This window comes from Lupinus angustifolius, chromosome LG13, assembly GCF_001865875.1.
Source record: "Lupinus angustifolius cultivar Tanjil chromosome LG13, LupAngTanjil_v1.0, whole genome shotgun sequence".
NCBI lineage: Eukaryota > Viridiplantae > Streptophyta > Magnoliopsida > Fabales > Fabaceae > Lupinus > Lupinus angustifolius.
This window is the reverse complement of record NC_032021.1, coordinates 8,612,145-8,635,528: the sequence shown is the minus strand read 5'-3', so window position 1 is coordinate 8,635,528 and position 23,384 is coordinate 8,612,145. Positions and strand designations below refer to the sequence as shown.

The 23,384-nt window shown below is 34.9% G+C and overlaps 2 protein-coding genes across 3 annotated transcripts; one reads left to right on the top strand and one right to left on the bottom strand.

The window, feature by feature from the left end:
* On the top strand, positions 448-11,757 carry LOC109325627 (DEAD-box ATP-dependent RNA helicase 7-like). The gene is made up of 14 exons (XM_019558089.1): positions 448-1,065; positions 2,375-2,509; positions 2,613-2,753; positions 2,845-2,956; positions 8,655-8,725; positions 8,825-8,979; positions 9,056-9,167; positions 9,388-9,489; positions 9,573-9,633; positions 9,719-9,887; positions 10,410-10,506; positions 10,626-10,720; positions 10,941-11,074; positions 11,324-11,757. Exons 1-14 carry the CDS (start codon positions 598-600, stop codon positions 11,554-11,556), a joined length of 2,085 nt encoding a protein of 694 aa, XP_019413634.1. The 5' UTR covers positions 448-597; the 3' UTR covers positions 11,557-11,757.
* On the bottom strand, positions 13,040-18,141 carry LOC109325628 (programmed cell death protein 2). 2 transcript variants are annotated; one of them, XM_019558090.1, is made up of 11 exons: positions 18,020-18,141; positions 16,324-16,560; positions 16,091-16,174; positions 15,868-15,998; positions 15,685-15,782; positions 14,879-14,967; positions 14,691-14,793; positions 14,200-14,354; positions 14,053-14,123; positions 13,438-13,552; positions 13,040-13,347 (listed from the first exon to the last, which is right to left on the bottom strand). In XM_019558090.1, exons 2-11 carry the CDS (start codon positions 16,525-16,527, stop codon positions 13,180-13,182), a joined length of 1,218 nt encoding a protein of 405 aa, XP_019413635.1. In that variant the 5' UTR covers positions 16,528-16,560; positions 18,020-18,141; the 3' UTR covers positions 13,040-13,179. The 2 variants fall into 2 exon arrangements, with proteins under 2 accessions (XP_019413635.1, XP_019413636.1); XM_019558091.1 differs by having other exon boundaries at positions 14,700-14,793; positions 18,020-18,140.

The window sequence follows — 23,384 nt, the reverse complement described above, 5'->3', positions numbered from 1 at the left end:
TAACTATACATTTCTAAAGCCAACTGAATATACAGAAGTGTCACCAAAACAAACAAGAGAACAAAAATGCATATATTGTTAGTATATGAATAATTGAATATACATAAGTGACCATGTATATAACTTAAAAGAGATGAGAATAATGAAAATCAAATTTTGACATTTAATTTTTTTATTAATGAATTATGATTACAAAACTCAAAAGTGAAAAAAAATATGACTCAATAATATATGAATTTTATACGATTGTATCTTTCACCGTCACATAATCAAAAGTGGTTAATGAATTATGATTGCAAAACTCAAAAGTGAAAAAGACATGATTCCATCTACATCCTTCCTCGAAGGTTTATCGAATCTTGACTTAATAAAATAATATAACCGAAACCGTTTCAGACTTTCAGGTACACAATCCAACGCCTAATATAGAAAAATGATGATCCAACGGGTGAGAACGTGCCACATCTCTTCCTCTTTATTTTCCTGCTTCTTCAACTCATTTCCGAAACCTTCGTACCAGGAGAAAATATCTCTCTACCACCTTTTACTCACTCACACTATCAAAACCACAACCCCAAAACGCATCGTTTAGCAATCATGCCTTCTCTCACTCTATCAAACGACATCGTTTCACCCGAGAACAAACACAAAAAACATAAGAAAAACAAAAACAACAACCACAACACAGAGAAGTCCCAGAACGACGCCGTTTCTGATACGAAGAAGAAGAAGAACGGTTCCAAGGAGATAAAGAAGAGGAAGAAGCATTCATCATCAGAAGGTGATGATGATTATGATGAGAAGAGTGATGCTGTTGAAGGATTGAAATCGAAGAAGAAGAAGAATAAGAAGGTGAAGGTGGAGATGGAAGAAGAAGATGTAGAAGAAGAAGAGGTTGAGATTGAAGGTGAGAATCCGAATGCGGTTTCCATGTTTAGAATATCGGAACCGTTGAAGGTGAAATTGAAGGAGAAGGGGATTGAAGCATTGTTTCCTATTCAAGCCATGACATTCGATATCATCCTTGATGGTTCCGATTTGGTTGGTCGTGCTCGCACTGGTCAGGTCTGTAACATACTTATATATATATATATATATGTACAATTAATACTCATTCATTATATGTATCAATTAATACTTATTGACATGTTAGCGGTTTCGGAAATTTCAAAAAGCGTCGTTTACCTATTTAAAATCACGACGTGTTCAATAAGTTATTCCTTCCTCGACGTGATTTTACTGGTTGAACGGAATAACTTATCTTGGATAAGCAAAATCTGTGAAATTGTCACTGAATTCACTAAAAGGAAACAAATGCTATATTAATTGGCCTCCACCATAAAATCTAGCTCATGTGGAAACAGTTAGGGACATAAATACCGTAGTATACTCTCACACGATAACATCGAGGTGTCGGAAAGTATATCTACCTCCCTTGAGGTTTGAGTATTTACACAACTTGTTTCCATAGTTATATGAAGCACGAATATAACATACGATACGTCGACACACATTTTCTAAAAATATAAGATACGATACGCGTGGAAAATAATAAAAACCAAATAAAATATGATAAAATTATAAGTGTAAATCAAAATATCCAAAGTAAAATAAGTTGCGGATCGCAGAGTACTGACTATCGGAGGGTCAATGGTTGTGATGTTATTTTGGTAGGAGTCTTGGTGACCTTCAAACAAGTTGGTGTTTATTGAAAACGAATCTATCTTATCCTATTTTATTGAAAACGAATCTATATATCCTATATTCTATTGAAAATGAATCTATATATCCTATATTTTATTGAAAACAAGTTGGTGTCTTGATATTTATTAATTTAATTTTTTTAATTTTTGGATACTCTCGCGAATCCGAGCGTATCCGTGTTGGGTATGTATCGGACACCGACACGCGAGGGTGTTTGACGAATCTGTGCTTCAGAGGTTACACTCACTTCCCTTGCGTAATTTCAGTATAACCCCTTCGATAGCATGAGTGCAATAATAACGTCAACTTACTGTAATTTAGGCAAGCCTTAGCACCTTACCTGATGTATCTGCCAATTTAATTACATTATCCTTTATTTTTGCTGGAAAAATATGTTATTTTTGCATGTCCAGTTTTGTCAGCGTATTTCCACATAATAACTGTGTGATTAAGCCTAATCTAAGGAGAGGCTAGTGTAATTTCACCATTAGTGTTTGTAGCTTATATAGGGTGATGTTATGTGGTTAAAGAGATGTGATTGTGGTCAGAATGTCAGATAACTAGTTTTGGAAGCTGCCAGACAAATTCAAGAGAAGTGGAAGTTATACTAGTGTTCTGGTTTTGTCTGGTCTCTCATTTTTTAATAAATCTCTATCTTTTGTTTTGGCAGGGTAAAACTCTGGCCTTTGTGTTGCCTATATTAGAGTCTTTAACAAATGGACCGGCAAAAGCATCGAGAAAGATGGGCTATGGGAGGTCTCCGAGTGTCATTGTGCTTCTACCTACTAGGGAGTTGGCCAAACAGGTATAGTTAATACTTAACAGTACTACTTATGATCTGATTGCAGGAGTGGTATAGTTTGCCATATTATGTGTATTTTTAACTGTGTTATGTTGTGGTGCATTAGGTGCATGCTGATTTTGAAGTTTATGGTGGGGCAATGGGATTGGCTTCTTGCTGTTTATATGGTGGGGCTCCATATCAGACTCAAGAGATTAAGCTCAAGAGGGGTGTTGATGTTGTTATTGGCACACCTGGCCGCATAAAGGTAATTATTTAAATAGTGGTTGTTGGTTGCATGTAGCTGCTAATTAAGAAAGACTACTGTTGTATTGAAGAGTATTGCTGATTTTGTGCAGGATCATATAGAGAGGGGAAATATTGACCTGAGCCTACTAAGGTTCCGTGTTCTTGATGAGGCTGATGAGATGCTGAGGATGGGTTTTGTTGAAGATGTTGAACTCATTCTAGGTATGCTGTTTGTTCTTTTGCTAAATGTAAATTCTGTATGCCTTATGTACTTGTGCATCTGAGCCCACTGAGGTTCCATCTTATTGTTTAAGGTCATTGGGGGATAATTGTCTACTCTGTAGCTTCTCATCCGTTGTTTTTCAATTTGGTAGTTCTAATTAGAGTTGCATAAATAGTTTTTAATGCTGTTGTCTCTTTGTGAAAATATATCCTCGGTGATGGCAATGGGGGTTGTACATTGTTTGACTGTTCGATTGAAGTGGTCCACAAACTATGCCTTTTTAAATTGCCACTGATTTCGTCAGCGCTGCTGATTTTCCTTTTCGTGGTTTGGCATTTCTGGTAACTCAGAAGCTAATTGCAATTTGATAAAAGACTGAATTTCATCAAATTTTAACCCTAAAGAGATAAAAGAAAATATGAATTTGAAGAAAAAAATGTGTTTCTGAATCTTATTGAATAAAACTCACACTTACCATGAATAAGCTTGTTCCTTTAAATAAAGGGAAAGTAAACAAAAAAAAAATAGATAACAAACTAACAAACTAGTCCAGTAACTGCATAAATTAGTTAGTGACTCTAACAAACTAATCTATACCAAATATTAACTAGCATGTTGTCACATGCTAATTGTTACAGTAAAAAGAAAAACAACTTAACTATCTCTATTCTCTAGTATACCCCCCTGAAACTGAGGGTAGTTGACTAAGGATGCTAAGTCAACTACTTTAAGTTGCTTTCTTAGAGTTAGAAACCTAGCAGTAGCCAAAGGCTTGGTGAGCACATCAGCTGTCTGAAATTCAGAAGAGATGTGTTTCACTTGAAGAGACTTGGCTTGAATCTTATCTCTTACAAAAAAAAAGATCAAGTTCTATGTGTTTTGTCCTGCTATGAAGAACAGGATTGTAAGACATGCTCACAGTACTGAGGTTATCACATAGAATAAGAGGAACTTGATGTGGGATCTTGAGTTCTGAAAGTAAAGACTCAACCCAGATCATTTCTTGAGCAGCAAGGGCAAGACTTCTGTATTCAGCTTCAGTGCTGGATCTGGAGACTGTTTGCTGCTTTTTTGACCACCAAGTAACTAGATTAGATTCAACAAACAAGCAAGCCCCTGATACAGATTGTATGTCATCAAGATCAGCAGCCCAATCTGCATCACATAGAGCTGTTAGAGTAATAGGAAGAGAGGAAGCTGAAACAACAACTTTGAGATGTATGGCAAGATGGAGAGTTCCTTGTAGATATCTCAAGATCCTTTTGACAACAACCCAATGTTGTTCAAGAGGACTACTCATAAACTGACACACCTTATTGACACTATAAGTTAAATCAGGTCTAGTAATTATAGCATATTGAAGAGCTCCAACTACTGATCTGTACAAAGTAGGATTGTCAAAGAGTTTTGACTCAGTTTTGGATAACCTGCAAGTGGTTGCCATAGGAGTAATGCTGAATTTGGCAGATTCCATATTGGCTCTCCTGAGAAGATCCTTAATGTAAGTAGTTTGAGTGAGAAACAAAGAGCTGAAGATGTTTGACCTCAATTCCTAGAAAATAGTCTAAATTTCCTAATTCTTTAAGAGCAAAGGCAGTGTTTTGTTTGTCAACAAGAACAGAAATTTGAGAGTTTGATAACCTAATTATGATTATGTCATCCACATAAACTAAGACAAATAGTTAGTAGGTACTAGTAAGAGAGATGAATAGAGAGTTATCACATTTGTTGTTTTAAAATCCTAGCTGAAGAAGAGTGCTTTTAAATTTCTCAAACCATTGTCTAGGACTCTATGTGTGACCATATAATGCCTTGTGTAACTTGCATACAGTGGTTTTATCACCATTTTGAAAACTAGTAGGCTGAGTCATGTAAACCTCTTCATTTAGAACACCATTTAGGAAGGCATTGTTTATGTCAAGCTGTTGAATAGCCCATCCATAAGTAACTGCTAGGGTGAGAAGTATCCTAATAGTGACAGGTTTGACTATAGGTGAGAAAGTCTCATTGTAATCAATTCCTAGTTGCTGATGGAAGCCTTTGACAACAAGCCTGGCTTTATATTTGTTGATGGAGCCATCAGGATTTTCCTTAATCCTGAATACCCACTTGCAGCCAATTACCTTTTTATGTGGAGGTAAGGGAACTAGAGACCAAGTTCCTAATTTAAAAAGAGCATCATACTTTTCTTGCATTGCTCTTTTCCATACTGGACTAAGAAGAGCCTCTTTGGGAGTAGAGGGTTCAGTGTGGACAAGAAAAAGGCTTGCAAGATTAGGCAAGATGAATTTATTTATACCAACCTTGGACTTAGTTGTCATAGGATGAGAAGGTAGGGGTTTATGGGTCAAAGTAGATGAGGAGGATGGATTATGAGTGGTAGAGGATAAGAGAGATATAGCAGTTGTGGATGAATCAGAAGACAAGGGGTTGACAAGATCATTGAGGATTGCAGGGTCATAAATAGGTGTAAAGGAAGAGGTTTAGTTTTGAGCAGGATTAATATGATTGTGGGAGGGTGTTGTTTCTGAGGTACTAGAGTTTGCAGGGGTATAGTTGATGTGAGAGGTGTAGTTGTGATTGGATAGGTTGTTTGGGAAAGGTGAGACATGATTGTGGTTTTCAGAGGTAATAGAAGAAGCTTGTTTTGTAGGGATTTTGAAAGGAAAAACATGTTCATTAAATTTGATATCTTTAGAGATGTATATCCTCTCATTCTTGGATAAACATTTATACCCTTTATTCATAGATGAGTACCCTAGAAAGGTGCATTAAGTGGATCTATGGTAAATTTTGTGAGTGTTACATGGCCTAAGTAAATGGAAGCAGACACATCCAAAAATTCTTAAAGAGGTGTAATTAGGGTTAGTTCCAAACAGGAGGTAATAAAGAGATTTGTTGTTGAGGGTGGCAGAGGGGAGTCTATTAACTAGAAACACAGCAGTAGTAAAGGCATATTCCCAAAAGGTGAAAGGTAATCCAGCATGGGCCAACAAGGTTAATCTTGTTTCAACTATATGTTTGTGCTTTCTCTCTACTGTTCCTTGTTGATGATGAGTATGAGGGCGTGATAGTCTATGTGAAATGCCTAATGTAAAGAGATAGAATATAAAAGGTCTAAACTCACCCCCTCACCAGTTTGAATAGCTTTGATGGTTTTATTAAATTGGGTTTGAACCAATTTGATAACGTGTTTAAAGATGGTTAAGGTCTCAATTTTTTTTTAGTAGGAATATCCAAGTATGTCTAGTTTTTGCATCAACTATGGACAAATAGTATTTAAAACCAGATTCAGAAAGAACTGCTGCAGGTCCCCATAAATCTAGATAGAGCAAATCAAAGCAATTAGAATAACAAATAATGGAATTAGGAGAGTGAATTCTATGAGACTTGCCATAGCAGCATGCATTACAAAAATCAGAGACATTTTTTATTTGAGTAGGGGATTTTACAAAGGGATAGAATATTGGTTAGAGTAGTTGTGTGGGCATGTCCTAGTCTACAATGCCACTAAAATTGAGTAGAACAATTTGTAGATGCTAGACTATCTAAGGCAGTTGATTTGAACTGGTTATTTGAGTTGGGAATGGAAGCATAACATGCTGATTTTTGTGGGAATAGACTCTGGAAAGCATAGAGGCCTTCTGAGGTTATTGACCCTTTGAGAAGAATGGTGTTAGAATCCTGTGATTTCACAAAACACTCATTAGGGTGAAATTCAAAGTAACAATTGTTATCTTTGGCAAATTGAGAGACACTAATTAAGATTTTAGTAATAGTGGGCACAAGAAGAAGATTATGTAAAGATAGAGAGATGTGAGGATTTAAGGGAGAAGAAAATGTGGTGGTTCCACTACAAGAAATGGGTTCTTTAGTGCCATTACCCATATATAGGTGTTCTGGACCAGTGTGATGAACAAGAGCAGGGTCAGAGGTGATGTGGTTGGTAGCACCTGAATCTGGAAACCATAGATAGTGCTTTGAATCAGAGTCTCCAGTGCTGACATTCATGGCATAAGGTAGGTAGCCAAATGGATGTTGAGGGCCATTAAAGGGATAGGGTGAGAAAGGAGGTCTGTGGGTAGGCATAGAATATTGGTTACAGTAGGGATAGTATGGTGAAGTGGGAATGGAATAATTTTGGCCAGTGGAGGAGTTGTTTGATTTGGAGGGGTTGTGGTCAGGTCTTGATCCCTCTAGGGTAGTTGGGTTGAAAATTAGTAAAATAAGAGGGAGGATATGGGTAGGGGTAAGCTAGATAAGGGTTGGGTATGTTCTATTGGACAAAATAACACCATGCTGTATCATGACCAGGTCTGTTGCAATGGGTGCAGAAGAAGCTGCTGGCCAACCTGCTAGAGGGTCTGCTACCCCTATTGAATCTGTCATTTCTTCTGTTTGAACGTCCCCTCTTGATCCATAATTAAATGAAGGCGGAATTGAGTCATATCTGTGGGTGGGAGGAGATGTTGATGGTGGATAGGTGAGGTTAAAGTGTCTAGGATTGGGAACAGATTCAGTAGCTTGGTGTGGGGTTGGAAGGGTGGCTATGTTGGCTGACAAAGCATCAGAGACTGCTTTGTGCTTGTTCTTGATGAGTCTTGATTCAAAGGTCAACAAGAATTATTCAAGCTCATTGATAGAGGGTGAATTAGTTTGGCTTTCAATAGCTGTGATGACATGTTGGAATTCTTCACTTAATCCATCAAGGATGTAGTCTGTGTTCTGCAATTGATATAAGGGTTCCTATAGATGCAAGTGAATCAGTTATAACTTTGATTTTGGAAAAATATTCTGAAATGTTATTGTTGCTTTGAGAAATTGTGCGTAGTTAAGCCCTGAGTTACCTGCTTCTGGCTTTGGTGTGAGCATTGCAAAAAGTGTGAAGTTCAACCCACAATTGACAAGATGATGTACACCCAATCACTCTTGTGTGTGAGGAATCAGAAATGGAGTTGAGAATCCAGGCAAAAACAGTCTGATCTTGTTCTTCCCAACTGAGGAATGTAGGATTGATGTGGTGGTGAATGCTGTCAAAATCAGATGGGAATTTGGGTGGGATATCAGTGGGGTGAATAAACCTTATGGCTCTGTTGGATCTTAGAACAGAGATCATAAATTGGCTCCAAGTGAGATAGTTTTCTCACTAAGTTTAGTAGAAGGGATGGGAAGTGAAAGAGATGGAGAAAGAGCTCGGATAGGAGGAGCAGAGGCATGGGAAGGTGGAGGAGAAGAAGGATCTGAGGCAGTGGCCATCAGTGCAATTGATACCATGTAAAGAGATAAAAGAAAATATGAATTTGAAGAAGAAAATGTGTTTCTGAATCTTATTTAATAAAACCCACACTTACAATGAATAAGCTTGTCCCTTTAAATAAAGGGAAAGCAAATAGAAAAAAACTAGATAACAAACTAACAAACCAGTCCACTAACTGCATAAATCAGTTACTGACTCTAACAAACTAATCTACTCTTTTCTGCATGTGTCAAATACTAATTAGCATGTGACGAACATGTTAATTGTTATAGCAGAAAGAAAAACAACTTAACTATCTCTATTCTTTAATATTAACTACCATTGTTTCAATTTGTTGTCTCATTTTCTAGTGTATGGTGCTTTGCAATTGAGGTCAGTCAAGGTTGATTGATAGTAATATATTTTCAGCATAACAGTGGTGTGTTGTTTGATTTTTGTAGGTAAGGTAGATGATGTTAACAAAGTTCAGACACTTCTTTTCAGTGCTACTTTACCAGACTGGGTTAAACAGGTATGTGTCTATGCAATCATTTCTTGTTTTAAATCCATTGTTTGGGCTGATTGTGTGTTATACATAGTCTTTGCCTTATCCAACACCTTTTCATTCCAGATTTCTACAAGATTTTTGAAACGTAATAAGAAAACTGCTGATCTTGTTGGGAATGAGAAAATGAAGGCTAGCAACAATGTTAGGCATATTGTTCTTCCATGTAATAGTTCTGCTAGGTCCCAGCTTATCCCTGACATTATTCGCTGTTATAGCAGGTGATATTTTACATTTCACATTATAATAAACAATCAGTCTTTGGAATCGTTTTGTTGACATTTGGTGCTGTTTCAGTGGAGGCCGAACAATTATTTTTACTGAGAAAAAGGAGTCTGCTTCTGAGCTTGCGGGGGTCTTGCCTGGAGCAAAACCTCTCCATGGTGACATCCAACAGTCACAACGTGAGGTGAGAGTTTTATTAACATGAATTCAAATATATCTATTGATCATTGATTTTGTAACCTTTGATTCTATGTATGGTGCAACGGTGCAAGAGTGACTTGTCTTGAAACTACAATATCCTTTTGGACTGACATGTTTTGTGCCTTTTAACAATTTTTAATAATAATTTCTCGATGCATCTCTCGCTGTTCTATATTCTCTTAATTGTGTTATGTCCCTTGCAGGTTACACTGGCCGGTTTTAGGTCTGGAAAATTCATGACATTGGTGGCCACAAATGTGGCAGCTAGGGGTCTGGATATCAATGATGTTCAGTTAATTATCCAGGTATCCATGATTATATATGTGCAAAATAGTGAATCATTATTATATGCATTTTGATGTGATTTGCTGAATTTTATTTGATTTAGTGTGAGCCTCCACGTGATGTAGAAGCATATATCCATCGTTCTGGACGTACAGGAAGAGCTGGTATATTGGAATTTGTTATTTGTTTATAGACTGAGTACAATGTGTTATCAAAATATCCTGTTATATATTGGTTTGGTTTTTTCAGGTAATACTGGAGTTGCTGTAATGCTTTATGATCCCAGAAAGTCAAGTGTATCTAGAATAGAAAGAGAATCAGGTGTGAAATTTGAACACATATCTGCTCCTCAGCCTGACGATATTGCCAAAGCTGTTGGTGGGGAAGCTGCTGAAATGATTTTGCAAGTGTCTGATAGGTATGCTTTTTTTTTTGCTTATGGTGCAGAATCGCAAATGAGGAGTGGTGGCAAACAGACATGCTACTCTCACGCAACTGGATCGCCCTGCACGTGACCCCGGCTTCTGGAGCATAGATTTTAGATTTTTAAGTAACCTGAATGTTTTCACCTGAAATGGGCAGAGTTGCCTACCCGTTCCCTGAAATTCGAAAATTAACCCTTTATAGCGTGTTTGTTTTGATAAACAACATCAATAAAATGAAGAAAATACCCTTTCCCTAATTGCTTTAGGTTTTTAGATAGTTCTATTTACTGTGACTAAACCTTTCTGCTCCGAATTCAACATAATGCAGTGTTATTTTTTGTCTTCTCCCAAGAGCTATTTCTTATAGTGCAAATATAGATTGTTTCTGTGTAAATATATTATGTTATTTTAATCAGTGGTCATGTATCTTTCATCCATGATTCGATACGAATCCCGATTTGATAACCTTGGTTTAATATTATCTTATGCTGCTAACACACATGTAATAAATGCAGTGTTGTTCCTGCATTCAAGCCTACTGCTGAGGGGCTTCTGAATAACAGTGGTTTATCAGCTGTTGAGTTACTTGCAAAAGCTCTTGCCAAGGCTGTTGTAAGTCAAATGATCTTCCAGAATTCTGCATGCCTTCCTTACCATATTTTATGTCAATGTACAAAACCCTTAACCTTTGATATTTTGTGTGACCTGGGAAATTATTGTGTTATTTGCAGGGTTTTACTGAGATAAAGAAAAGATCGCTTCTGACTTCCATGGAGAATTATGTTACATTACTTCTTGGGATTGGAAAACCCATCTTCACCCCATCGTGAGAACTTCGCAATATTTAATTAAGGGCATCTTACTTCATACCATTATCTAGATACTTAAATACTTGATAGTCTGGTACTCTGGTAGTTTAGATATATTATTTTTTACTGTAGACTTGTTTCTTTAGTTATCAGCAACATTTAAAGTATCAGAATCAGTTCGGCGTTTTTTCATTTACTGGGTCCTGTTTCACTCACGCATTCATGGGCTGTTATCAGGTTTGCATTTGGAGTCTTGAGGAGATTAGTGCCGGAGGAGATGGTTAACACAGTGCAGGGTCTTACTATCACTGCAGATGGAAATGCTGCTGTTTTTGACGTACCGGCGAAAGATTTAGATGCATTTATAACCGGTAAAGTTTAATTATTTTTTTGACCTATGATTTCTAGAATTTAAAAAAGATCTTTTGATCATAGATATCTATGGCATCCATCAACTTCCCCTTCCATGAAGGTCGTAATTTCTGCTTTGTGTTTGATTCCTTGCTATCCTTTTCAAGCTTTAGCTCTACACGCTGGTTGAAAATTAGTATATGGTTCATGGTTGCATCAATTCTACAAAACAGCTTTTCCTCTCAGTTGAATTGTTTTGTGCTTTTCAGGCCAGCAAAATGCTGCTAATGTAAGTCTGCAGGTGGTGAAAGCATTGCCCCGTTTGCAAGAAAGAGACCAATCGAAAGTGGGTAGGTATGGTGGCGGCGGCGGCGGCGGTCGAGGGTTTAATGATAGAAGTGGTGGAAATAGATTTGGTGGAAGAGGAGGTGGGAGGAATGGTAGGTTTTCAAATGGTTTTGGTGGTGGGAGAGGTGGGAACAGAGGAGGAAGGAGATGGTAAAGGAGTTAGTGAAAATGGTTCACGAGCTTTATATATATAATGGGGTTGAGTTTTACCCTATAGTTTGTTATTTGTTTATTTATCTGAATTTTGACATGTGTAAGAATTTGATTTCAATATGAATGACAGTGATAATGAAGAAAAGAGAAATAGTTATTTTGCCATTTGTTTCTGCAAAGTTTTTATTCTATATGGTTTGCTGTAATTCCTTTCCTATTACCGTCTAATTTTTAACGATTCTTTCATATTCAGGTAAATAACATATTTCACACTCGACTTCACTTTTCTTTTGGTCTTTGACCAATTTCTTTATAACAATTTTAAATCCGCGTAGTTGTTAGAAATCTGATATGAATTTGAGTTCATTTTACGAGGATAACATCTACTCTCACCAATTGTGTCCACTACTATAAGTTTATGGTTGATTGAAAAAATATTTTGAAGTTAACAAATTAATAGTTAATTATTTTTCTGACCAACCACAGCTAATGATATATGCTGGAGCACAATTTGTGGGATAACAGATGTGTACCTATTTTATCAGTCTGGTATTTGGTAAAGAGTTTAAAATCTATGCATTGAAAATATAAAGTTATTTACATTGTTAGCATATTATCTACAATTGATTTGTATTACTTTTGTTTATAACACGAGTGCTAAATGATTTGATGTAAAAAACAAGTATGTATACATATTAAATTCATTTACTGAAATCATCCTTCTCTCAATTAAACTGGAAAAAATTGTTTGGTTTGTGAAATTTCTTTTTTCTTTCAAATTTTTGTGGAGAACATTAAAAATAATAGGTACGTTTTCCCATATCAAATATGTTTGATTACCTATTTGATTTTTACATATATCAAGTATTTACATCTCTTTCTATAGATGTGATGTGTTTGATACCAACGCCATATTGAAATTTAATGGCTGTGATAGTTAGCTTTGACATATAGTTAATACTTACCCAACACTCTAAATTGAAGTGGATACCTCTTATATACTCTCTCAAATTCTTTTTAAAATATTTTTGGTTAAGCAAAGGAATTTTTAAATGTTTTTTGGTCTTCCATCCTTTATCTTATTATTGTCTAGGAAATTCTGTTTGTTCCTCTTATTTTGGTTATATTTTTCTTCAAAATATTTGTATTCTGTAATATACTAAATGTTTCTTAGTGGAGTATTGTTCTTAAGTTTTTCTCTTATTAATAAACTCCTTTTTGATTGCTTGTGCATGCTGAAATGTGCTATTAAAGTGAACATACACTGAAGATTACCCCTTACAAGCACAAATTAAGGGAAGAAAATCTGGCAACAAATTTATAGGTGATTATCGAACTAGGTACTCCTGGCTTATGTCTGAGCCCTAAAATAATTAGGTTTAACATGTTTTTGATTTCATCAAAAAGTACTTTCTTTTTTATTTTCTTTATCAACAAGCAAAAATATAATGTCGGGTATTGCTTGAGATAAACTATTCTCCTCATAATAGCAAAAAATTCACCCCAACAAAAGCTTACAAGTTACACAATCACCTTTCACAATCCTCAAAATTGATGGTTGAACTAAACAAAAATGTTGCTATCTCATATTCCACAATCTTACACAAATAAAAAAGCCAAAATTTCACTGCAGTGTAGCAGGAGGTGAATAAAGTTGAACCCAAGCATATTCATCTTTGTAAGCCAAACCAGCTTCACAAGAAGCTTCACATGTATACACAACAATTGTAGTCCAATCCAAAGAGTCTACTTCATTGTCTACCCCAAAGTAATACAGCAACTGTGGCAAAATCTGGCACCATCAACATCACAAAATTAGTCACTAAAGGAAACAAGAGCAAAACATATGGGAGCTTCAACTACTGATTTCTCAAATAAATACCTGAAATTCACAACATAAAGGTCCACCACAGTAACAGCAGTTAGGGATATCAGCTTTTGATGGTCGACCACTCGAAACCGGCCATATTGGCTTAGCATTAGTATTCCTATAGTACCTGTTTTTACCATAAGTAATTGCAAAATTGCGAATTAAATAGAAATATATATTGATGAAATCAATATCATTAGCCAGGTTATATACAAAGTATGATTATCAAAGCAATGCACCTTACATCATTTTAGGGGAAATAGAGATTAAGATGCATAATTTCGCCTAAAAAAGGATTAAGAAGCATAAACTAAATTCCAACTTGTGTCCCTGTACTTAGACATTAAGTATAGTAACTGTCACATTATGCAAATATCGCATTATTCAAAATTATCCTTCAGCTGGTAAGAATGTAAGATAAACATTCTTAAAATGTTCGGTTGGAATATCAGAAGAGGCAACCAATATTCTTCCAGCTTACCAGCTTGTTTATCTCCTAGGGAAATATATTTTGCTTATTGAACATTTTTATCCCATTTAGTTCAGCAAAATGGCTGCCCCAGTAAGGGCACACAAGGAAATTCTCCAAATTAGTTAAGCACACTAAATTTACGAAATATTAATCACCTCAAAACTTGTTCTGGGGCTTTGGCAATGCGCTCCTGGAAGTTAGCCCAACTCCTCTTGTCATCATCACCCTATTCATAGACATTATAAGTAACACATAACATACTTGATTAAGTAACATAATGTTGACAAAACTAGTCAATTTACCTGAAAACTATCCATAAGCGAATTCATTGAGTCATCAACCCTGCTCTTCAATATCGAGGAATTAGCTAAGGTATTATCTTCAGATGTTTCTATGTTGTATTCACTTTCATCTTCAATGATGATCTCAAATTCAGGCCACATATTGCTGCTTCCAACTGTAAGGCAATGATCTCAGATGAGAATCAACAAGAAGCTAAACATCAAAAAAATTTAGACAGAAACCTCCAATGACCGGGTTTGAGCATGTTTCAACTTTCAAGTTACCCAGGCAAATACTAATTAAAATATTATTATTATTGTTACATGCAGCTTTTCTGGTTCCAAATATTTGTCACATTTATGACTTTTCTCCCAAAAATTATAACACTGCTATAGCTGAACACAATTTTAACTAGTTTTATCATATTTTGATTTGATCTAAGTGAATAATATTTTCTTTATCAACAAGCAAAAAAGGTAAATAACCCTTTATAAATGTATAAAGCTTAAGCAACTATGACCTTTTTGAGACACCAATGAAGTGGATCCAGAACCAGGTGAAGAAATTTTCAACTGCTTGCAAGCAGTTTTATGACCTGAGCGCCAACTCACAGCCTATAATTTGAAAAATAAAAGGAATGACTTTGTAATCGAATTTGTGGAAAGAAAGCTGGACGAAACATATAAGCAATCCAGTTACCTGGTGTTTCTCAGAGCAATAATGCACTTGCCTGCAACTACTACAAAGCTTATCTCCTTTCCAGGTACCACACCAATCACAAAGAGCAGCTGACAATAAGAAGAGATTCTATCATAAGAGAAGCCAAACGGAATAATAAATCTATTTAATAGAAGGCGCGTGCATGAACTGCAATGCCCAAGTCATTAAGAGTGATAATCAACATATCTTAATGGGAAAGCAGGCAGCAGGCCGTTATGTTATATATTGAGTAAAATAACTGTTAAGATAATGAGGGGAATCACAAGAATAAGAATACAAAATAAGAGATGCTTGTTCGAGGTAACTGCTTTAAATTTGAGATTGAAATGCAACGGGACATCATATTTTCCTGATAGAAAACATTGTTCCACTACATAGCAGTAATAGAAAGATGGATAGCATGTAGCCATGTATCCAACTCTTGTTGGATTCTAATGCTAATCCTCACAATGAGACAGTCACGAGTATAAAGATTCATAAATCAACACACACAACTAAGACGGCCATCAAATGAAGGCCTGTACAGAAAAAACACCATCTTTACCACACTAAGGCAGAGGACGAATATGAACACTCTATCTTCATCTCTTGACAAGTTTTTATTTTAAGAGTCTATCTTTATCTCTTGACAAATATGAACACTTTTCCCCCAGGCAAAAATTACCCTGAACATTAATCAAGCTAAGGGAGAGAATGAATTGACATAAATGGTCCCAACAAATATTTGTAAGATAGAATTACTTTAATCAAAACAAGACAAAAAATATACAGAAGAGTAAACAGACCTCCACTACTAGCAGGTTTGTGACTCCCGTCATACTCAGGGCGCTCACTCGAGTAAAAAGGATTGATGCGAGGCAGTTGACAACGGAAAACCTTCACACTTCAATAAACCATTGCATGATTAGAAATCAACATTCAGAGGAAGTTAAAAGGAAAATTGTGTTCCTCAGAGGATGGTCACTGACCTTCTAGATGGCTTCTCCGGTTGTCGTTTCCATTGCTCATGTTGATCCCTTAGAAGACATTTCATTGAAGGACACATGAAAACAAATAGCATCCGGTGGAATGTACTGTCCTTCTCTATTGGTGCATAAACCTAGCAGTTCAAGAATTTCAAACAACTTATCATGATCCACAGTAACAACCATCACTATGCACATTAAATTGTATGAGGAATTAGCTTCGTACCTGAAGCAGGAATTTTAAAGGGTCGCCACAAATGTCACATAGAGAAGTCTTCCCTGATGGTATATTCAGAGGGTCAAGCCAGGCCTATTATTCACATCACAACAGATCATATAAATATAAAAAACTAACAATTATGTTGTTTCTAATTTTTTATTCAATGGGCAGACTTGGTTTCAATAATTAGAGCAAAATAGGAGCAAAGCACAAAACAATTTGATGAGGTGATAAAGTACCGGGACACCTCCAGCTTTGCTTGGGAAATATTGACGGAGAAGAGACCATTGATTCTTGGGCTTCTCAACGAAACCAAGAGTGACAGGATCTTCGTCCTCATCATCATCATAATCATCAAAACCATCATCTTCTTGTTCATCATTGTCGTCAATTCCTACAGCCCTGATCATATCGACATGTTCCTCGATGGCATCAGCATCCATGTGCTTGGTAATGAACTGAAAGCTGCCAGTCGGCTAGAGAGTAAAACAGAGAGTGAGGATCAATGCATAGTGTTTTGGCCGCAAACCAGAAATCAGAATTGTTAGCAGGGTGCTCATGTGTCTGATTTGACATCCGAGCACGAAAATTAAATAATTTTAGGCCAGACCCAGCCCCTGACCGGAACTGACTAAACCAAGATTAGGCCACTGTTTGGCCAACAAATGTATGATTTGAAGACATTATATTGAAAATGCAATACAACAACATAAATCTAACTAGCCTAATTATCCAACAATACAAAACTACCACAATTACAACTGGCCTAATGGCTCGAACTATCTAACAAAATAACAGTATCATTGGACAAATCCAAATTCCTTCAGGCCTAAAATTACTATCAACAGAACAGTACCATGACAAAAATAAAAAAGGTCCCATGCCTCAAACCACCCAACAAACAATGCCAGAATAGAAACTCGGAGACACTAATAAAGGTTCACAGATACATTCTATAACTACATCAGTTATTTAAGGCAAAACTAGTACATTCAGCCTCTAATTTGTTTATTGTTTTTATCTTAGTCGTGTAAGTTTTTTTTTTTTTTTTTTTCATTTTGGTTCTACACTTCCACCGATAGATTTTTCCACATAACTCACAATTCTTAACTAAAACTCACAATTTTGGAGCCTGAGTTCATAAGATAATGATCTAAAAAATCGATCTATTAGTTTTCACAATCTGCACCATTAAAAAATGGATTTTAGGCTACAGCTCTTCCGGATAAACAACTTATAAAACCAGTTTGAAACATAAAATAACCTAAAAGGACCAGTTTAAAACTAGAAAAACCTGTGCGATCAACTTGAAATAAAAAAAAAGTTGACAAATTGAGTAGTTTTGTCTTTATTAAAAGAAAAAAGTTTGATAAAAGTATTTCTAAACAGTTTTTTAAAATGACAATACACCAATGAAATTACACCTCTCCTCTCTGCAACTGCAGAAGGCAACGCGTGGAGCCGGGGCACCGAGAAGCCCCTTCTCCGGCACGGAAAGTCTTTTCTCCCCACTCTTATTCCACATGATCCAAGGATCCCAAAAAATTCATTAAAAATAAAAATTTGGGAAAAACAATGAAACTAAGTTTCTGCTTTAAACCACTCTTCTTTATGAAGAAGAAAAAAGTATAACAAAGAGCCAAACAGAGAATTTAGCCAAAATGGTTAGCATTGCAACAAAAAATGAGTCAAACAGAGAATTTGAGAGTGAACTTATGAATAGGGATAACTTTTCAATATGATTCTAATATAATCAGAAACTTCAACCAGATATATATTTTGCATAAATAAACTTCTATAAAACAAAAAACAAAATAAAATAGATAAACACCAAATTGAGACTTTAACTTAAAAATTTATTTTTGGCATTTTCAAAACCACAAATTCAAATAATATTTTACTCACAAGATTGAAGATAAGAAGAAAGAGTATTACCTTAATCGGTAAGGGAAATGGAAGCGCAGGGGTGAAGGGATGAGAGCGCCGCCGTATGCTGAGACTGAGAAATAGGTGAAGAACTGAAGAAGAAATATATCAACAATATAGAAGAGAATCGAAGACCTATTTTTTTATTAGTAAAAAATCAAGTCCTATTGTTTTTTTTCTAGCTTAAAATGTATTTTTTTAATGGTATCGCTTAAAAATGTAATAGCAGGATTAATGTGGGGTTGTTACTTAAATCATGTTATCAGTTAAGTTTCCTAGACCAAATTAATTTGTTTTTTTAAAGAAAAAGAGGATATTGATTGAGGTAAGCAAAATCTGACTTTATCTGTATCATCATCGAACCTAAATAGGATTTAGTCTCATTGGGTTTAGGGTTAACTTTGGATTCAAATATTAGACTCTATCAATATTTAGGGTTGGGTAGGGAACCAAGTATGCCCTGCTCCGACCCGTCTCATGATCACTCGTTTATCATATCTGTATGTGTCTCTATTCAAATGTGTACTGAGTAATATCACATTTTTTTGTTAAAAGTATCATTGATTCTAATTTTTTCCATCAAATATACATGATAGTTAATATATATATATATATATATATATATATATATATATATATATATATATATATATATATATATATATATATATATATATATATATATATATATATCATTTTATATGTCAAATTACATATTCATAATAATAAATAGATTATATTAAGAAAAGTTTATCTAAAATGAGTATGAATTATATTTAATCGGTCTAGGGTCGGATTCAAGTTTAAAGGTTGATTCGATCGATATTTACGATCGGCTTAGCTTCAGGTCTAGGTTAGATTCGAAATAATGATATGACTACGTTTAGAGTGATAAGTCTTAACCTGTCCCAACTCGATTCATGCTAACCCTAGTGACATATGACTTTTTAAAGATTTTGTTTAAATCAATGTTATAAAAATCAAATTGAAAATGAAACTAGAAGAGCCTTTATTTATGGTTAAATATTAACACAATAAAATAAATCAATTTAAAATCTCATATTTGGATAATAATTAAACGATTACTTACTCTTTTTTTCTCAGTGTTTGTTTTATATATAGTCAGAAACGAATTGAACTAGGTCAACCAAAATTGAAGTTGGTGACAAAGAATTTTTTGGTCGAAACTCGACTTGAGTTCAAAACGAATTATGTTTTCAACTTGAATTCAGTTTGATTGAAGTTTGCGAATTGTTTGATTCAATTTATTAACTTGAATTGGTTTTGTTCATCAAGAGTTCAAAAATTATTTAGTTCAACATATTAGCTCAATTAATTTAGTTCACGGACTCGAATAATGATTATTTATTTATTATATATAAAATTAAATATTTTTACACGTATCTATAACTATACTACTACATATAGGTCAAACATTAACCTGCTTAAAATATATATTTTAACTTTATGCTCACTATTATATAAATCCAAGATACGCATAAATGACATTACGTTAATTGAACATATATAATTTCATTGAAATCCAGTTAGTAACTATTTTGACATAATTTTCATATTCCAATTTTATCTCTTTGTAAGATCTCAATAATAACTACAAAAAACTTTCACATGCTCTTTTATTATTTTACATCAATGTATCATTATTATTCCACATATTCTCCTACTTTTATTTTCTCTATTTATCACTCAAAGAAGAACAACTTTGACCAACACGAAAAAACATCAAATGACACACTAATCATTATTAGAGGCACACATTCGGAAATTTATAGAAACTTTACGTATACACTTGATATCATAAAATAAGAATGCAAGTCGACAGACACGAAGTGCCGGTTAACATACTAGTATATATAATATACATATTTATAAGGATATACATATTCATATTAGCTCATGAACCTAACAACATGAATTACATTGAGCTTAAGTTCGACTCGTTTATTTAACGACCTTAACTTTTAGCTCAAGTTCAACTCATTTACTTCCTAAATCAAATTTATCAAACTAAATAAGAAGTCAAACTTATTCCACATTTGCGAGTCTAGTTTTACGAAATATTCTTCAAAAATCAATACGACCCATTTAATCTGCCTTATGATCTTGTCCTTGTTTTGAAAGTTAAACCAAAGTAAACCTAATTGCAAAAGACAGAATGGTGAGTGCAAAAATTCATAACCATTTAGAATATAGAATAATGATGAGCGTCACTGCCTCAAGAAGGATGTTGCAGCTACTAGATATGGACTATAACTCTATCTCCTCCTCTATTCTCATATGAGACTACTCCAGATATCGTAATAAACAATGGTTATTCAACAGCGCAATTTTGAATGATGCTGTTGAAAACGAGGCGAAAGAACATTGACAGCGCATATTAAAGCATGTACTGTCAATGTGTGTAACTTCAACAATGCATTATGAACATAATACTGTTGAATATCAGTAACTTTAGCTGGCTTGAATGAGTTATGTTTAACAACGTATTTGATAGAAAACACTGTTAATGTTAATTAATTTCACAACACATAAATAAGAAAGCGTTGTTGAAGATGACATAGTAACAACACTTTCTTAATTATACATTGTTGATTTTATACGACATTTAAAGTGTCAGAGATATTAATGGTTAAGTAGTTATGCGTCTCTTCGTTGGCTGAAATGCTAATGGTTGAATGGTTATGTGTCTCTTCATTTGTTGAAATATTAATGATTGAGTGGTTACGCGTCTCTTCGTTTGTTGAAATATTAATGGTTGTTCATCTATAAATATTGTGGTTCACTTCATTTTATATTTCATCAATAAAAGTATGTGTTTCGATAGGAGTATGTTTAAAGTGTTAAAAGTGCTAAAATTGTGTTTCTGTTTTAGAATCATCTCAAGAAGGTCTTTAACATCTTTTGATTTGGCAAAAAGACCCAAATTTCAGAAGGATAGTGACTGTTATACAAGATTTGCGTTAGATGAAGATTTAATTTGTAAATTATTTAGTTCACATTCATGGCAAGTGAAGCGCTCTTTACTGTTGCCTTTTCTGGTAGACTCTCGCACTTCTTTCTTCTGGAAACGTTTGAAGACTCATTTCTTTAGAAATTTCCCGAATTTACGTACGAGAAGGCTCGAAGTTTCTTCGTCTATATCTGAATCAGATTCATCTTCTCCTCTCTCTTTTGTGGATTGAGATGTTGTTGTCTTGAGAGAAATACTTTTCTTTTGCGATCTGATTCTTCATGCATAGTCAGGCGTCTAAGCTCCATTTCGTGCTCTTGGAGTTTTCCGAATAGTGTCGCCAAAGGCATGGAGTCAAGATCCTTTGATTCCATAATTGTTGTTACTTTTGATTGCCATCTCCAGTCAAGACAACGTAAAACTTTGTTAGTAAGCTTACCTTTGTTAAACAATTTATCCAAAGCAATTAAATGATTAACTATATGAGTAAAACGTTTTTGCATATCACTAATAGATTCATTTGGTAACATACGAAATAACTCATATTCATGTGTCAGGGCATTCAGCCTAACACGCTTGACTTTGCTAGTGCATCCTTGAGTCACTTGTAAAGTGTCCCACATTTCTTTAGCATTTTGGTACTGTGAGACCTGAAAGAACTCATTATAGGATAGGGCCGATGTGATGATATTTTTGGCATGCAGATTATACTGAACCTTTATGCGTTCATCATTGGTCCATAGACTTTTAGGTTTATCTTTCGGTTCATCGTCCACTAAATGTTGTGGAAAGAATGGCCCGTTGACTACGGAGTCCCAAATATCCGAGTCGATGGCCTCTATAAAGACTTTCATGCAAACTTTCCAGTAGGCATATCCTTCTCCACTGAATACGGGAGGGTGGTTAATGGATGCGCCATCACCGCCAAAGGGGTTGGTGAAACCCATTTAATTTCCCTAACGGATCACGCGGATACGGTTGAGCTAGCACGTCATACTAGCTCTGATACCACTTGTTAGGTATCAGTGATAGAATATACCTAGAAGGGGGTTGAATAGGTGTCGCGGTTCCCACTTACCACTATTTGCACCAAAGCCCTTATTCTGGAAACTTACCCAGTTAATCGATTAATGATATGACTTAATCAATTAAGTCGCACAGAAATTGCAGTTACTGACTGACTCAATTACACAGTCAATTACAAATTATACAAAATTGATTTAGCAGATACATTTGAACACAAATGATCTTTATTTGGCAGTAATGCAATATTCAAAATATCAACTTGAATAGACAATTAAAAGGTAATAAAAACAATAAAGAGATAAGAGAAGAAACAACCTGCAACAAGGTTTTTATACTGGTTCATTTTGCGGTCCACTGCAAAAGTATATCCAGTCCTCCCCTCTGATCCGAGAGATTTTTCTTCACTAAAATTGAAACCAATGTGCCTTACAAACACACTTCCAATTACAAGACCTTGAACGCTCCTTTCTTGAGTTCATAGAACCTATACCTTAGTTTGACCTTAACCAATCGCGTAGGAAAACCTTTCCTACGATCCAACCCCAGTCAAAAGTATGCTCTAAACTCAAGACCTCCAAGTCTTGGTGAAGACTCTCTGATCTCTTTGGTGGTACGACACCAAGAGACAACTTCCCTTGTTACACAAACAATACAAAGAATCAAAGTAAGGTGAAGCACTAAAATTAAAATTGAAAAATATATGTTATCCAAACATACCCTTAAAATGAAGAAAGAGATTTACCTTTCCCTTCTGATTTTTAAAAATGCCAAAGCACTATAGAGATGCATTCAATTTTTTTTGTTATAGGTTGACTGGGGTAGCTGGCTGATATTTATTAGCTATTGATGAATTTGAGCTACATTTGTCTTTTGAGGGGAAAAAATTAAATATAGTAACTTTAAAACCTGTCTTGTTATATACATATTCATTCTAATTCATAATGTCAACTACTCCCTCTAATACGCAACTCAATAATAATGGAGCCTGTATTTATAATTTTGAGTGATTTATGAGACCAGTACTATTTCAAAACAAAATACTTCTTTGAAGTGGGGGTATAAAAATAAATGTAAAAATACTTAAACTAAATGGCTAATATAGTGTACATTTCTGCCCCATACCATTTTCAAGGGAAATAAAGATTACACGCTTCTTTATTGTGAACAAATTCTGAAGAATTTTGGAAAATAATTAGATTTAACTTATAGAAAGGTAACTCATAAAAAGAGGATGGCCATGAGTAGTGGGATTTCATGACTCCTCACCTTTTTAGTACTATGAGATAGTGGAGCCTAATTTCACTCGGATGTAAGAATTCAATACATAAATATAATTCCTTCACCTTAAGATCAACTGAAGCTGAATATGCAAGATTG